The sequence below is a fragment of the Cryptosporidium bovis genome (assembly GCF_009768925.1).
Source record: "Cryptosporidium bovis isolate 45015 chromosome Unknown contig_3, whole genome shotgun sequence".
NCBI lineage: Eukaryota > Apicomplexa > Conoidasida > Eucoccidiorida > Cryptosporidiidae > Cryptosporidium > Cryptosporidium bovis.
In genome coordinates this window covers 635,467-650,811 of record NW_027125024.1, presented here as the reverse complement: position 1 = coordinate 650,811, position 15,345 = coordinate 635,467, and the positions used below count along the sequence as shown (strand labels likewise).

The 15,345-nt window shown below is 29.7% G+C and overlaps 6 protein-coding genes across 6 annotated transcripts; 3 read left to right on the top strand and 3 right to left on the bottom strand.

The window, feature by feature from the left end:
- Window positions 1–25: 25 nt before the first annotated feature.
- FG379_002258 (uncharacterized protein) lies at window positions 26–3,100 on the top strand (the record flags this gene model as incomplete). Its single annotated transcript, XM_067328127.1, has 1 exon — window positions 26–3,100. The coding sequence occupies one exon, from the start codon at window positions 26–28 to the stop codon at window positions 3,098–3,100; it is 3,075 nt and encodes a 1,024-aa protein (XP_067183666.1).
- Window positions 3,101–3,114: 14 nt separating this feature from the next.
- On the bottom strand, window positions 3,115–4,778 carry FG379_002257 (uncharacterized protein; the record flags this gene model as incomplete). Its single annotated transcript, XM_067328126.1, has 3 exons — window positions 3,115–4,362; window positions 4,489–4,567; window positions 4,747–4,778. The coding sequence occupies 3 exons, from the start codon at window positions 4,776–4,778 to the stop codon at window positions 3,115–3,117; spliced, it is 1,359 nt and encodes a 452-aa protein (XP_067183665.1).
- Window positions 4,779–5,291: 513 nt separating this feature from the next.
- Window positions 5,292–6,599, bottom strand: FG379_002256 (uncharacterized protein; the record flags this gene model as incomplete). The annotated part of the gene is made up of 1 exon (XM_067328125.1): window positions 5,292–6,599. The coding sequence occupies one exon, from the start codon at window positions 6,597–6,599 to the stop codon at window positions 5,292–5,294; it is 1,308 nt and encodes a 435-aa protein (XP_067183664.1).
- A 1,518-nt stretch (window positions 6,600–8,117) lies between these two features.
- On the top strand, window positions 8,118–11,711 carry FG379_002255 (DEXDc+HELICc; the record flags this gene model as incomplete). The annotated part of the gene is made up of 1 exon (XM_067328124.1): window positions 8,118–11,711. The coding sequence occupies one exon, from the start codon at window positions 8,118–8,120 to the stop codon at window positions 11,709–11,711; it is 3,594 nt and encodes a 1,197-aa protein (XP_067183663.1).
- A 453-nt stretch (window positions 11,712–12,164) lies between these two features.
- On the bottom strand, window positions 12,165–12,635 carry FG379_002254 (uncharacterized protein; the record flags this gene model as incomplete). Its single annotated transcript, XM_067328123.1, has 1 exon — window positions 12,165–12,635. The coding sequence occupies one exon, from the start codon at window positions 12,633–12,635 to the stop codon at window positions 12,165–12,167; it is 471 nt and encodes a 156-aa protein (XP_067183662.1).
- Window positions 12,636–14,809: 2,174 nt separating this feature from the next.
- On the top strand, window positions 14,810–15,166 carry FG379_002253 (uncharacterized protein; the record flags this gene model as incomplete). The annotated part of the gene is made up of 1 exon (XM_067328122.1): window positions 14,810–15,166. One exon carries the CDS (start codon window positions 14,810–14,812, stop codon window positions 15,164–15,166), a length of 357 nt encoding a protein of 118 aa, XP_067183661.1.
- Window positions 15,167–15,345: the final 179 nt, after the last annotated feature.

Here is a 15,345-nt window from a genome sequence, read left to right as displayed (position 1 = left end):
TAAAATGCAGAGTTTTTTAAGTAACATGATAATAAAAAGAAATTTGTATAATGAATCGGTTTCTTGTTCGCCAAAGGAACCAGTGCTTCTCTCGCTGAATGAAGCTGAGGAGGTGAAAGATCATAAGTATGACTATTTGCTTGCTAGAAATTGTGCTAGAACGAACATTGTAGATGCGAATAAATGTGCCGACACAATTTCAGCTTGCAATAACGAATTGGACCTTGGTTTAAAATTGAACAGAAAAGAAGTTGTTTATGGGAGGAGTTTATTGTTAGCAGAGCAAAGGAAAAGGAGTGATTTAGATAGTAGCAATGTTTGCAGTAGAAGTAATGGTATTAGTGGTGTAAATAGTTGTAATGAAATTGGTGTTATTGGGAATACCACCAAGTGTAATACGTATGGGGATAAAAATAAGGCAGATTTGTACAAACAGATTTCAAAAAGGGCAAATTTTGTTGAGAGAAATGTATATATAAATAACCTGGACAACGCTGCATTGAATATTAAGAAAAGCATTATATTTAATTCCATATTATTTAAGATAAAAGGGGAATTAAGGGAAATAGAAAACAGTATGTATCTGAGGAGGCATAATGTCATAGCAAAGAGCATCGATAAGATAAATAAAAGGCAAGATTCTAATGTTAATTTTGAACCAAAAGTTTTATTTTGCAGTTGTATAGGTATTTCACCTGAAAGGGGGGTTGAGAAGGGTGAGAAACGGATAAAACTATTTAGGGAAGGGTTTGAGAAAAAAAATGCCAGGATATTGTTAGATGAAATAAAACAAAGTGAGGATATTCTCAGAAATTACATATTAAGTTTGAAAAATGAGAGAATAAAGAAGTTGAGTATAAATTTTGGAAATGAAAACAAATCGAGAATAATAATAGATTTGCAGAAAAATTTGATATTAAGTGGGAAAGATCTAAACAAAGTGAGAGTTAGTATTAAAAGGGATAATTTATATAATCTTCAAAAAGTACTGAATAACATTAAAGAAGTAAGGAAGGGTACAGATGAGATTGATATCAATATAAGAGATGAGAATTTAAGTTTACCAGGTGTTAGAAGTATGCCTTTTTTAATGGAAAAGAGCAAAAATGATGGCAATTTTTCGGGTAAGTTAAAGATTTTTAATATGAAATGTGACATTTCAAAGGTCATTACTAAGAATCAGAGTAGTGTGGTTTCAAACATTGGATTTAAGGAAGAATTATATAAACAAGAGTTAAATCTGCCTAAGAAGGGAGTGAAAATGGTAATTTCAAAGGATAAAGATAGTCATTTGGTGGTTCAAAAGAATGGCAACAATGATGTTGGGGATGAAGCTAAAAAGACTATCTTCAATAAGACAAAAGCCGAAAATAAAATACCAATGAAAACAAATATTTCAAAATTAGCTGATTCTTGTGTTAAAGCCAAGCCTAATTTGGTGAGTAAGAGTTTTTTAAACTTGAAAAAAGTGCAGATTAAAGAGGATAAAAGTATTGAAAGCAATTTTTCTGTGATTAATAAAGAGGAAGAAAACATTAAAACAGAGTCTTTTGTTTTAGAAACAACCAAAGTACCAATAGAACCAAAAATAAATGGAAAAAATATTTACGCATCATCACCTTTATTAAAGAAAAGCATTTGTACACGAAATGTTATTGATTTAAAAGCAAATTCAAATACATTTTCACCAGTAAAGAATGTAAATATGGGACTTATCTTATCCAAGGCCGAGATAAGTGCGAATAGCACTGGAACTAATAATAAAATGACTGAGAATAATAGTCTTGATGGCAATAATGTTAGTAATAGTAATGATAATAATGATAGTAATATTAATAATAATAACAATAATAGTAGTAATAATGATAATAATAGTAATGATGGTAATAATAACATTGGTAACGATGACATTACTAACAATAAAGTTAGTAAGACGAATATTTACAAAAGTAGTCAAGATGAAAGCAACAAAAGTTGTATAGCAGATTTAAAAGCGATGTATAACAAAAGTAGCTATGAAAAAATGGAATACTGTTTATATAAGGTAGCAAATACAGAGAGAACAAATAGTTCAAAAGGATTTATTGGAAAAGATAATAGAAGCATGAGATTATTGGGGAAAAAAAAGAACGTATTTAATTGTAAATCAAGAATATTATTTAATGACAGCTATAAAGGAAGAAGATATGTTAATATAAAATTAGGAAGTTTTACGGTAAAAAGATACGGATTAAATTCATTTAAAAGATGTGGATTTAGGGGAATAAATGAGGTATTAGTTGATAGCGATAATCAACAGTACTTGAGAAACAAATTATTTAAACATTATGATGGAAAAAATCACATAGAATATGCAATGGAAGATTCAATAAGTTATGTATATGGAATTAATAAACACAGATTGTTACTGTCAATAACATGTAATACACTTAATGAAGACATAAATTTGTTCAAGTTAAGTAAATTAAATAAATATGCACTTTCTAGTAAAATGAATCATTTGGAGGACTTTGTTGAGGAAGTAATGGGAGAGATGATACTAAATGGAGATTTGGACAGAAAAGAGCATAATGATTTTCTTGAAGAAAAAATTATGCGTTTAAGATATTTGATTAATACAGAAAGGGACTATAAACAGAATATTAGAGTTATTAAGAATAAAAAACAAATTGAGGAAGCTAATTACTTATGGGAAAAACTTATTTCAATGTATGAAGAGAGTAGTAATGTAAAATGTAATTTAGATAACAAAATACTTTATAAAGGAGACGAGAAGTCAAATAATAATTTATGGAATCATGTTTCGAAATTTGTTTTTGAAGAAGAGGTTGATTTTTTTAAGGATGTTTATTACTGTAAAAATGAGAATAGTAATATTTGTTTTAATGAAGGACAAAACGATACTAAGAATACTTTTAGTTCCATTAGAGTTCCCTGCAATTCCCCACTTTATAAAGAACCAACTATACTTTTTTTTGAATATAATAATAAAACGTTAAATAAAAAATATATTAATTATATAGGAAAACTCTCACCATGGACAAAAATGTCTTTGTTTCAAAACAAATACTATAATAACAAAGAATATATTAAGAAATAAATAATATTAATAGTCTATTTCAGTGTACTACATATCAATTTACCTATTGAAGAAATAGGTATATTTTCATTTCTCTTTAATTCACCAATAAATATATTAAACAAGGCAATATCCTCGCAATTAATTGATTTATTTTCATTAACAGCACTTATTTCTTCGAATGTTTTTGTTCCATCATACTGATTTTTAGTTTTTATCTTGAAATCTATACTGCCAGTATTAAACATGCCACTAGTTTTTCTGTTATTACATTCATTCCTGTCAAAAATAGGCTCCATACCTTTAACATACTTAAAACTGGGATCCAAAAATTTGGACAACAGTGGTGATGGATCAATCTTTAAACTAAGTTCTGAACTATTCTCAATGTTTTCTAATTCATCGACTTTAATTACACTCAACAAATTTAGTACTTGCAATTCACCTTGAACTTCCTCATCCTTGTTTTCTATACTTGAGGTAGTTGACTCATCATATTGAACATCAAATTCGTCCTTTTTGCCCTTTTCATTATTAACCGATAATCTCCCAATCCACTTTGCTACACTATTTCTTCTATTTCTTCTATTTTCTATATGTTCATTACTTTTTTGAGAGTCAGTATTTCCATCCTTGGATTTAACGCACTCGGAATTATTTTCTGTAAGACCAGTTGATATACTTAAACGACGGTTTATATGCTCATCTATTTGAATAGCCTGATGGCTTGTCTCAGTTTTTTTCAATAATATTTCATTTTCAAGTCTCCTAGTCATTTGACGACAACTATTCCACTTAAGCTCAAGTTCTTGTATCTCTTTCCTTAATTTATTTTCAACACTCATAAGATCTTCTAACTCAACCAAAAGTCTTTTCCTTGTATCCTGTAAATTTTTTATATCCTCAACCGTCACTTTCTTGCCAAAATACTCAGATTCTAGTTTAATGTCACCTTTACCTATTTTTTCCAGTATATTTGGAATATTAGAAGTCTTCTTTGTGAACTCGTCCTCTAATTTAACACATTCTATTGACAATTTTTTAATTTCATTCAATATATTTTCTAATGTTTTACCCAATTGTTCTTCTGTATTCTTTATTTTCACGTTTAATTCCTCTTTCTTTTCAGTAATTTCCAACTTTTTTTCCATAATACTCTCCTCTAATCTCAGTTTATTCTCATTGTTAAGTAAACTTTCTAAATTGTTCTCTAATAGATGAGTCAATGCATTCGCACATTCAAATGAGTTACAAAAAGCCAATTTCCATCTTTTTTTTCTCTCCTAAAGATCATAGACAATATACATATATTACAAGTATATAAAAATAAAGAAGGGAAACAAATAGTGTTTCGTTGATTTACAATCATTTGTAAAATATGTCTTCCCTCCCTTCTTCAATAGACTTACGTTTATATCTGAAATACTTCTCAATATGTCAGAATAGTCCAACAATGGATTTCTAATCGGACAACATTCCTGCACGGTTCTAAATCAGAGCCGAATTAAGAGCAAAAAGTCAATAGATTAAACACAAATTTTATCAATCTCCACATTCTTTCCATTATTATGCTATCCTCCTTGCGATATTTTGTATAAAGATATTATACAAATCATGAGTAAAAAAAGCCATTCTTCAACACACCAAATTAAATACTTGTAACTTACCTGTATATTTCAGAAAATGGCTCAGAAATCATTTCATCTACATATAACTTATTTACGAATTAGCGCTTTAAAATCAAGATAGACTGAGTTGAAGTAAAGCAGAGTAGAATAGAACAAAAAAATAAAAATTCAACCCTGTTTTCACATTTATTCAATTTTATGGTTTATATCATTTACTTTCACATATCACCTTTTCCAAGTGTGGGTTTACACAATATTACATATGCAGCGCGCATGTGGGCGGGAACACTACTCGGCTACATTTACATGAGGCAGAAAAATAATCTCAAATAAAAGATTCAAGTGTAACTAAATGTGTCCATTAATTCACATCTATACACATAAATAAATGAGTTAAGAAAGCAATAGAGCCAAAGCAAATCCGGAGATAGAAGAGACATTCAATGATTTGTTGAATTTAATGTCATTAATATAATTAAACATCTGAGAGTTAACACAACAGAATATGTGAATAAACAAAACAAAAATTATATTCAATATTACAAATATGAATATTTAACTGCCATTATATGTAGTGGTTGATTCTAGCAGGTAATGGCGCCACCAAAATAATGCATGCTGTTTTCGTTTATATAGTTGTAACTTGGATTGTTTAATGATTTAAATAAGAAAATAGAATCTTTAATAATGTCAAGTGGGTCAAAAATATTAATTATTCCACTGACAAATTTTTTTGTGTATCTCTTTAAATAAACTCTTTTTTGTGTAATTTCAGCATCCTTTGTTAGTGATGAATAATCTTTTTTAGAATATTTATTTCTAACGTAGTTATTTATAAAAGGATTTTCGTTATTGTTAGTATTAATGTTGTCAAAATGGTTGACTGTGTATCTTTTTCCTACATCATAATCGTTTGGACTATTTTGATTGTCACTACTGTTGATACTAAGATCTTTGTTATTTAAATTGACATTATTATTTAAACTTTTGTCAACACGAAAGGCAATACCGAATATGACGGCACAAAATGTCATTTCAATTGTAAGTAACCAATTATGAAGTTTAATGATATACTTCGGATCATTATTCGAGTAAATATTTGAATGGTTAAACATTGACAATATAATTGATTGCCAAAAACTAACGAAAATAATGAATTTTATACAAAAAAACTTTAATACTGGTTTAATAGGTAAAAGTTCTTTGACTAGAGAAATGTATAGTAGAAACAAAGAATAAACTGATACTGATACTGATATCATGTTTATTGTTATCATATATAGAAATCCATCTTTATATGAGAATGTCCCTGGTTTATAGTATCCAATATTTTCAAGCAATAGTGATACAATCGCAGTTAACGGTTTTATAATGACGAATTGAAGAACTCCAAGTTTAATGTAAGAGTAAAATCTTGACATTTTGTGTTTTACTTCATTATAATTATTATTTGTTTCATGATATAAAGTTTTGTTCCTAACATTGTTATTGTAAATCTCACCCTCGGAATCCACTGAATTATTTTTAAAATGATATAAAATATTTTTGAAGTAATATTGAGGCCATATTTCACCACTCGCATTTTTTGAATTGATTAATATCTTCACAACTTCAAAATCACCCCCAACATATATAATTAACAACTGCAAAAATGAATGCATTACATATGCTTCGTAACAGTCTCTAATTATGCTTAATGGAACGGAATACTCAACAGTTATGCAGGATAAATACGATAATATTGCATATACTGGTATCATTGTTAGTATTCTACATATACACAACTGTATTTTTGGATTAATCAGATTCATATACTGGTGAAATATATTCACTATTGATATCATTAGTGTAAGTAAAGTTGACGCACTAGCTATAAACCACCTCCATGACATCTTATTGACAATACACAAAACTCAAAAGCTAAATTACCAAATTTATTCACCTTATTCTTTCTCAAGTTTACTAAAGCTCGTATTTCTTTTGCATTATCATCACAAATATTCCCTGTTCTATTGCGCATAGATATTATATTTTTGAATAAGTACACCGCAACTATATACCCTTATTCTACTAGTCCCTCTTTCCACCTTTCCTTACTTTTTTATCCTGTACAGACAAAAAGAAAGAAACAAAGGTGACACTTATATCTTTCCATATTCACATATAAGTACATATATATACTTAAATTATATATATTTTCATTTACACTCGCAACATTCCATGTTTTTTAATTTATTGACTTTTTCGCATTCAAGTGCACATTCAAGGTAAACACGGCGCCATACCATATTTCGGCGGGAAGTATCGATTAATAAGTTAATATGCAGTACAAGAGGAGTATATGTATTATTCATTAATATATTTGCATATTTTTCTTCAATTTGCGTGTTGCATACATTGTTTACTTTTAAGTTTAATTAGATATAAGTGTCACGGGAAAGTTTGTTTTTTTTGCCATGTTAAATAGAATTGAAAGCAAGACGTATGTGTGATAAGTAGTTAATTCAATGTTCAATTTTATTTCCTGAACTAGTCATAAATGTGTCCGTGTGAAAAGACGCTTGAGTTAGAGATAACATATATTTGCATGGAATTAAAGACTCTGAAGTAATATGAATTTTATACTCGTTTGCCACAGATAGATGTTCACACTGGATTAATGTGAAGTTAATAGGGAAAATAGTGTTCAGTAGCGAACAGAATGTAATTCATTGTGTAGTGTGTTATATATTTTATTTTTTCGCTTCATGGTTTGCATTATAATAGACAATAATTTCTTTCTTATCAATGTTTTTTTTAAATATATAGTTTGCTATTCTCAGAACTAAGAACTTTGTAATTTGGGATATGTCTATGAACTTTGCTAGGTTATGAGATAAAATATTATTAAAAAATACATGCATGAAATGTGGGTTGTTTTTTTAATATATTTAAAAATTTCAGTGCTAATTTTTATCCTGTTATTTTACAGAGTGGAGGTAACTAGCGGTGCAGTTAAATAAGTATTGGCATGTATCCATTGAAGTGGAATACAGATAATGGTAGAAAGAAAAAAAATAAACAATAAGATTTGAAAAAATGCTTTAATGTTTGCGTAATATAGATGATAACTTATGTAACTGTAATACTAGAGTTATACGGGTGATAGCTTTTACTAGTCAAATGGTTATATAAATCATAATTAACGTATAAAAATAACAACAAACAATACAAAACAAGTTGGTTTTGATTGTTTTGAGAAGCAAGACTGATTAATTATAAGGCTAAATATTTGTATATAATTTCATGTATATTACATATTATATATATAAGTGTAAGACAATGTAGTTTATCACTTTAATAGGAATAAAGAAAGGTGCAAGATTTTTTTGGCGAATTTAATTATAAATGAATGATGTGGGAGGGAGAAAATGAATAATACAAACGATGTAGAAATGAGTGATTTGGATTTGTCTTTGAAACTGGAGCTAGACATGTATACAAATGATATAACTGAATATGAGGTAATGAATGACTCAAATGACTATGAATTGGATATAAATTTAATGGGTGAGATAGAGAATAATGAACAAATAATGAACAAATTAGATAATGACGAGTTTGAATTAGAAAATATTGAATTGTACGATGGAAACGATGTATTTATGGTGGATGAAATAAGCGGAAATTCAATACACAATATAGGTTTGGACATTAGATTAGTGAAATATTATTGTAGTAAAGGACTTGAGAGTTTGTATGAATGGCAGTATGAGTGTATAACTAGACCAGGTGTGTTGAATGGAAAAAACTTGGTGTATTCAGCACCTACAAGTGGTGGAAAAACCCTAGTTAGCGAACTTTTAATGTACAAAAGGGTATTAGAAACTGGAAGAGGAGCATTAGTTGTATTCCCATTTGTGTCTTTAGTATCAGAAAAAAGGGATTCATATTACAAGGTTGGTGGGGATATATGCGGTCTAAAAGTAAGTGAATTTCATCATGGTAGTAAAAGTCCCTTATTTGAAACTTATGATATAGGAGTGGCTACCATAGAAAAGGCTAATTCAATCATAAATTACTACATTGAACATGGAGATTTATTTAAAAGACTTAGTGTCATAGTAGTTGACGAATTGCATTTACTGGGTGATGACCAAAGAGGATATATATTGGAGGTAATGTTAACTAAGATAAGACTGTTAAGTGGATTATTTGAAAAAAATGATAAGAACTCTATTCAAATAATAGGTATGAGTGCAACATTACCTAATCTGATAGATATAGGAAATTGGTTAGATGCAGTTGTGTACCAAAGTAATTATAGGCCCGTGCCTTTGAAAGAGCATATAGTTTTAAATGGTAGATCATATCTAAAGCCAGAAAATAATAGCGAAAATTACTATGGAGAAGATGACAATCAGTGTGTGGCTGAAAAGTTAGAAACAAGTGCTCTTGATGGAAGCAGTGACGATAAGTTGGGAATTATTAGTAAATGGAAAATAAACGAATTATATTTAAAATATGATAGTAAAGAGTTTAACGAAGAAAATATAGGACTAAGTAAATGGAAATATCCCCAGGTAAATATGAAAGATCTATTAATTTTGGGTTGGGACTCACTTAAAAGAGGTGAAAGTGTATTGGTTTTTTGTCCAACAAAATATTCTGTTGAAACAACTGCACTATTTTATGCCAGATGCTTGAAAAAATCGTTTTATGAAGGTATAAATTTGGAAGAAATGGAGAATAAAGCCATTGCATATAACAGGGAAATTGAAACTAAAGTAAAACAAATAGATAAAATGAGAATGAAATTGGTGGAAGAAATAATTAGTTCAAGCTCAGATAGTAATAAAAAAAGTAAATATAATGAGAATTTACTTGAATGTATTAAGTGTGGAATAGGGTATCATCATTCGGGACTTTCAAATACAGAAAGAAAAATAGTTGAAAAGGGGTATCGCAATGGTATATTATCTTTGTTGACAGCCACTTCAACATTAGCTGCTGGTGTTAATTTACCCTCAAAAAGAGTGATATTTAGAGGAATAAATATAGGAAAGACATTTTTAACATGTGTTGACTATAAACAAATGTCAGGAAGAGCAGGAAGAGTTGGACAAAAAAGTCCATATGGCGAAAGCTTTATACTAGTTAATGGTAATACAGAAAATAAATGTCATGCAGACATAAATATAAGGGATAGTGAACAAATAAGAACTGCAATTGAATTATTAATTTCAGATATGTCTCCCTTAAAAAGTACATTTTATACCAATATAAATGGTTTAACGCGTCTCATATTGGAAATATTGGCAGTTATAAGGGAGAATGCGGATTGCATAAGATATGCTCGTGAGGGTGAAGTAAGTGCTGGTAAAAGATCGATTCTAAACCTGATAATAGATAGTACATTAATGCATCATCAAAAAAGGTTTCAAAACCGCAACTTTAGTACAAATAAAGATATAAAAGATTCAAATGGTTTACTTAAAAATGCGCTGGAATACCTGATTAATAATGGAATGGTAGTGCAAAGAAATTGGGTTGGAGGAGGGAAAAATTATGTATACATGCTAGTAGGCGAGGATTATATATTAGATCATTTATGCACAAATTTGGGTAGGTCTATAGTTGCCTCGGGATTATCTCCATCAACAGGTTATGATTTAAACAAAGAAATGTGTGAGAATATGTTGAACACATTGCCTGATGACTTAACCTATATGGCATTTCAAGTAACTCCAATTCCAAATAAGGTATTGGAAGGTACAGAGGTTTTAACGGACGAAGGTGGCAATCAACGAAACAAACAAACATCCTGTATCATGAATTCACCACCCTTACCCCAGTTACAAGCTTATTATAGAATAGACTGGGAAAACTTGTATGAAATAGTTAAGAATATGGGAACTATGGAACGTCAATCAATAGTTAAATTAGGATTTGATTTAGAGGTTATATTCCTGGCCAGTCAAATAAAAAGTGGTAACTTGCCGCCTAAGCTGAAAAATGACATAAACACACTTGTAAGATATCAAAGACTGTATGCAAGTAATATACTCAAACTCTTGTTTTGTGGGGTTCCAGTGGATGAGATTACTTCAAAGTACAAGTTCTTAAGTTTAAGGGATATTCAACAACTTTATACCAACTCGCTTACTTTTTGTGTGTCATGCATAACATTTACACAATGCATGAACTACTGGAGTTTGAATTTGGTATTTCAAAGTTATTTAAAAAGGATTCAAAGTATTGTGTTGCATGACGAGTACTATTATTCATCATTATTTTCCAGAGAGAACATTCTTAGTGTTGACAGAAGTATAAAAAAACTGACTAGTAGTTTAAATGGTTTATCAAATATATCAGCTATTGAAGTAAAAAATTCATATTTTTCCATTAAAACACTTAATCAATTTCTGGTAGTACCTAGGAAAAGTATTGTCTATTTGATAAATAATAAATTATATTCGGGTAATGCACATACATTACAATTTGTTTCTCAGTATATAGACCAAATTTTCGAGGACCAAATAAATAGGGGGAAAAAAATACCATTTTACAACAAAAAGAAATCACTGTTTAACATGAAAAACTTGAAGACTGGTAGTTATAATAATGTTCATAATACAAATTTAGACATTTCTACCGAAAATAATGATAATAATAGTAATACTAAAGCTAAAATGATGGATGACTCACAGATTGTTGAAGAGAAACTGCTTTCTTTATTAAATACTTCCCAAGGATGTGAAAATATATTATCTTCTATGAATAACAATGAATTTAAAATAACGGAAAAACTTGAATTGACTTTACAAATGGATAACGACGATTTAAATCAGATATTGTTGAGTACTTTACATCAAAATGAAAATACTGATGTTTCAGATATCCAAGGTAAACTTGAAGAGGAAATAGAAATGGAAGACATGGATTGGGAAGAAAGGCTGTCTCTCTGGTCAGCATCCACTCCAACCCGATCCTTCCCCCACAATAACGATATTAATCTACAATAAAACATGCTATTCATCCTACTTTTAAATGAGAAAGAAAACATGCACATGCACAAATATACGAGTTTCAAAATTTATAAACAAAATTCATTTATCTGTTTAACTTTCTAATTTATCATCTACTATAAACCAACTTAACGCCTATTGATTTAATCTACAAATAACATTATAATCCAAGTACACTAGTACTACACCGCCTGTCATACATCACATTTCAATAACTATTTTCCTTGATACTTTTTTCTGAGGAGCAATATTGATATTAGTAGTAATGATAAAAAGGATAAAATTCTACCTTATGTTTCTAGTATTTTCCTACTATATCCACTATATTGCATGCATGCATAAGTGATGTGCATAGTATTTAAATGCATCTTTTAAAAGAGATTGTTTAGAGGAACACGAATTATACAAATATTTGTGTAATTTATAACAATACTTGATATTTGTTTAGATCTAGAGACTATCTTTTTCTTGCGGAAGTGGAGTGCTTGTGCCTGTCCCAATATCACACTGTGGAATAGTGTTTGTTTGATTAGTTTGTGAGAGGTTGACTATGTTGCAGGTTGAGTGTATTGTTGCAATATCAGGAGTTCCGTCCTCAAACATAGGTATACCATTTACCTGTGGAAACGGCGGAATAAGCATTTGATCCACAGGAGCTCCTTTTCTCAAAAATTCATCGAATGATATTACACCATTTCTTGTCACAATTGTTGTTCCTGTTGATGCAAAACGAATTTTGCCTATTTGTGGAGCTGAACTCATGCTTAAAGCTGGATCAGAGCCTTTGTCAGTAGTTTGCAAGGCTGAACAGCAATTTAATATTGATGTTGACGGGGCTGCTGCATCGCTTTGAGAAAGTACTACTGATGCTGGTGCCACCATAGAGGCACATTGATGTGCAGAATTATTATTTTCTGACATTTCAGTCTATTTTTGTATTAGAGTTCCTATTATCTATTTATATATTATTCCCTTGCAATGCCACTTGCGTAAAAGAGGCATATGGTAATAGTAAATATTGTTGTATATATCCTCGCTTCCTGGGACCAAAGTTATTCTAAGAGGATAGATAAATCTGAAAAGAAGCGAATCACTGCTTTTGTTTTTCTAATAGATAATGTACGAATTAAAATATCCTTTAACCTACGGACAATTTAATCCGATTATTTTCTTTTCAATCGTCTTATTGCTGCTTTTCTCTCTGTTTCTTGTGATCTTCTTTGTGTGCTCTAACCAAGTAAATGCCCTCAATCAATGAAACATGCACTGCCAATGTTCACCTTATTTTTTCAATTTAACTGTAATGTGTATTTTCCTACCCTTTTCTCCCCTGTATTTTACACGCTTATATATTTATACTATCTTCTTTCACTTTCATTATCTTAATTGTTACATGGAAAAAGACATGTAAGTTACGTATTTCCATAGGAAAAAATAAAAATGATAATTTATATATATGTATATGTATACATATACATATTATATATATAAATTAATATGGAAAAGAATTGGCGCCATTGCGTACATTTATTTATCACATAATAAAATGAGATAAAGCTACAATATGGAGAGGCAGGAATGTGATACAGGAAAATAAGAGAGCAAAAGGTGGGAGTAATGGAACAGGCGTGTAGTAATACTAGTTGCACGTATCATCATTACTGAAACAATGTCTAATAACAATATTAGGAGAACGAAAGGGGAGGGGTATTACAACAGGGAGAAGGAAGGTGGATGAACTGGAAATTAATATGATAGTAAGTGATAGAACTGCAGTACAAAGTCAATGTGTTAACGAGTCGGAAAATATGTACATCTTACGGTGGATTGGTGTGTGTTAGTCCCGAAAAAAATGTGTTTTTTTGATTTATCGTTTGGTGTTACTTCACGGACTTCCACACTAACTACATTTAATTGACATCACTATTATCAATATTAGTTGAGGTATGCTTTGACCTTCTCGCTTATGTCGCTCATTTTGTCTTTTTTTGACTAAGATATCCGCTTGTTTCTCGTGTATTAAGTAAGCTTTAAATGAAACATCTCTAGAATTACAGACACCATTTTATGCCTTCTTTATAATAGTGATCTGTAGAAGATCCCTGATGCGATCAGGTAGTGAATGCACTGCAGATTCTTTATGCCCTAAGTTCTAGTTCTCTTGTGATGTCGGTTCTCTCCTTATTTAAACACAAAGGTTGGCATCGAACTGCCATTAAATACTCATTAAGAAGGGGTTCATAGTTTAGTGGAAATAACAATGACACAAGGTAGAAAGTGTGAGAAAATACGATTAGATATTTATAGCAGTAACACTGAGCAGTGTATATAATAAACAAATAAAATAAATATATAACAACAAACATGTTGTAATATAGCAAATAGATAAAAGGGAATAATAACATATTTCCAACAGTAAATTTAAATTAAACTACCACCCAATATCTTAAATGTAGAACATTAATTCCAATTCATTGTTTATGTTTGATGCGATTAGAATTGCTTACTATTTTTACTATTTAAGTTAAAATTAATCGACTACTGTTAATATTAAAAAAATCATCAACAAGTGTTAAAAGGAGACGTGTATGGGTCGACAGCGTGCGCCTTGATAGCTCAGTTGGGAGAGCGTGAGACTGAAGATCTTAAGGTCCCCGTTTCGATCACGGGTCAAGGCACTTTTTTGTCCTTTTGGGGTTAACATTAATTGAACGAAGAAAAATCTTTAACTATCATTGTTTATATCCTGTTATATGAAGTTCCGTTTGAGTTTAGTTCATCAATAGAAATATCAGAATTATATCCTGTTTGAATTAACAAGTGGTGTTATTTTCAATAGCAAATTGACAGAAGTTAAACAAAAAAGTAGTCCAAGTTTAAAGTTTTTTCTTGAATTAGAAATTGCTTAGTTGTTTTAATTACTACTGTTCCTTTGAACATTTACAAATTATTTTTATGTATTACTTTGGAGCAATAATAGGGTAAGGAGGCAAATTAGTAGAATTGAATATAAGGTTATGTTAAAATAGTATAAACAAATGGATAAAATAGCAGAGGAAGAAACAAATAAATTGACAGAAAACAAGGGGGTCGAAATGGGTATTAGAAGTAGAGAGAACAATAAAAAAGATATTATAAAACAGAGAAATAATAAATTAAAAAATGATGATATTGGCACAAATGTAGATGGTAAAACAGTCTATTCTAATTTTGATAGTTTCAATAATATATCGTATAAACCAATAATGGTATCATTTTTTCTATTAATTGTTGGAATATGCTTTTTATTGCTTGGAATTTCTCTCGTATTGGATACAGAATATTTAAATTCTTTGCCATCTATTATGTTAGGTGTACTTTGTTTGATACCTGGATCATATTATTCTTTTATAACAGTTCAGGTTTTAAGAGGCATATCTGAATACAATATCGAACTTATCGAAATATCTTAATATATCCGTTATTGTTATTACTTATAAAAGCATGTTGATTCTGATATAAACATTTATTATATTTTAATATTGTATAAAAATTAGATTTAAAATAAGGAATATATATTATTTAAATATACGCAAAAACAATAATAATTAAAGAGAGCTTCTTTATACAAAGTTTTCAAATAAATGAGTAA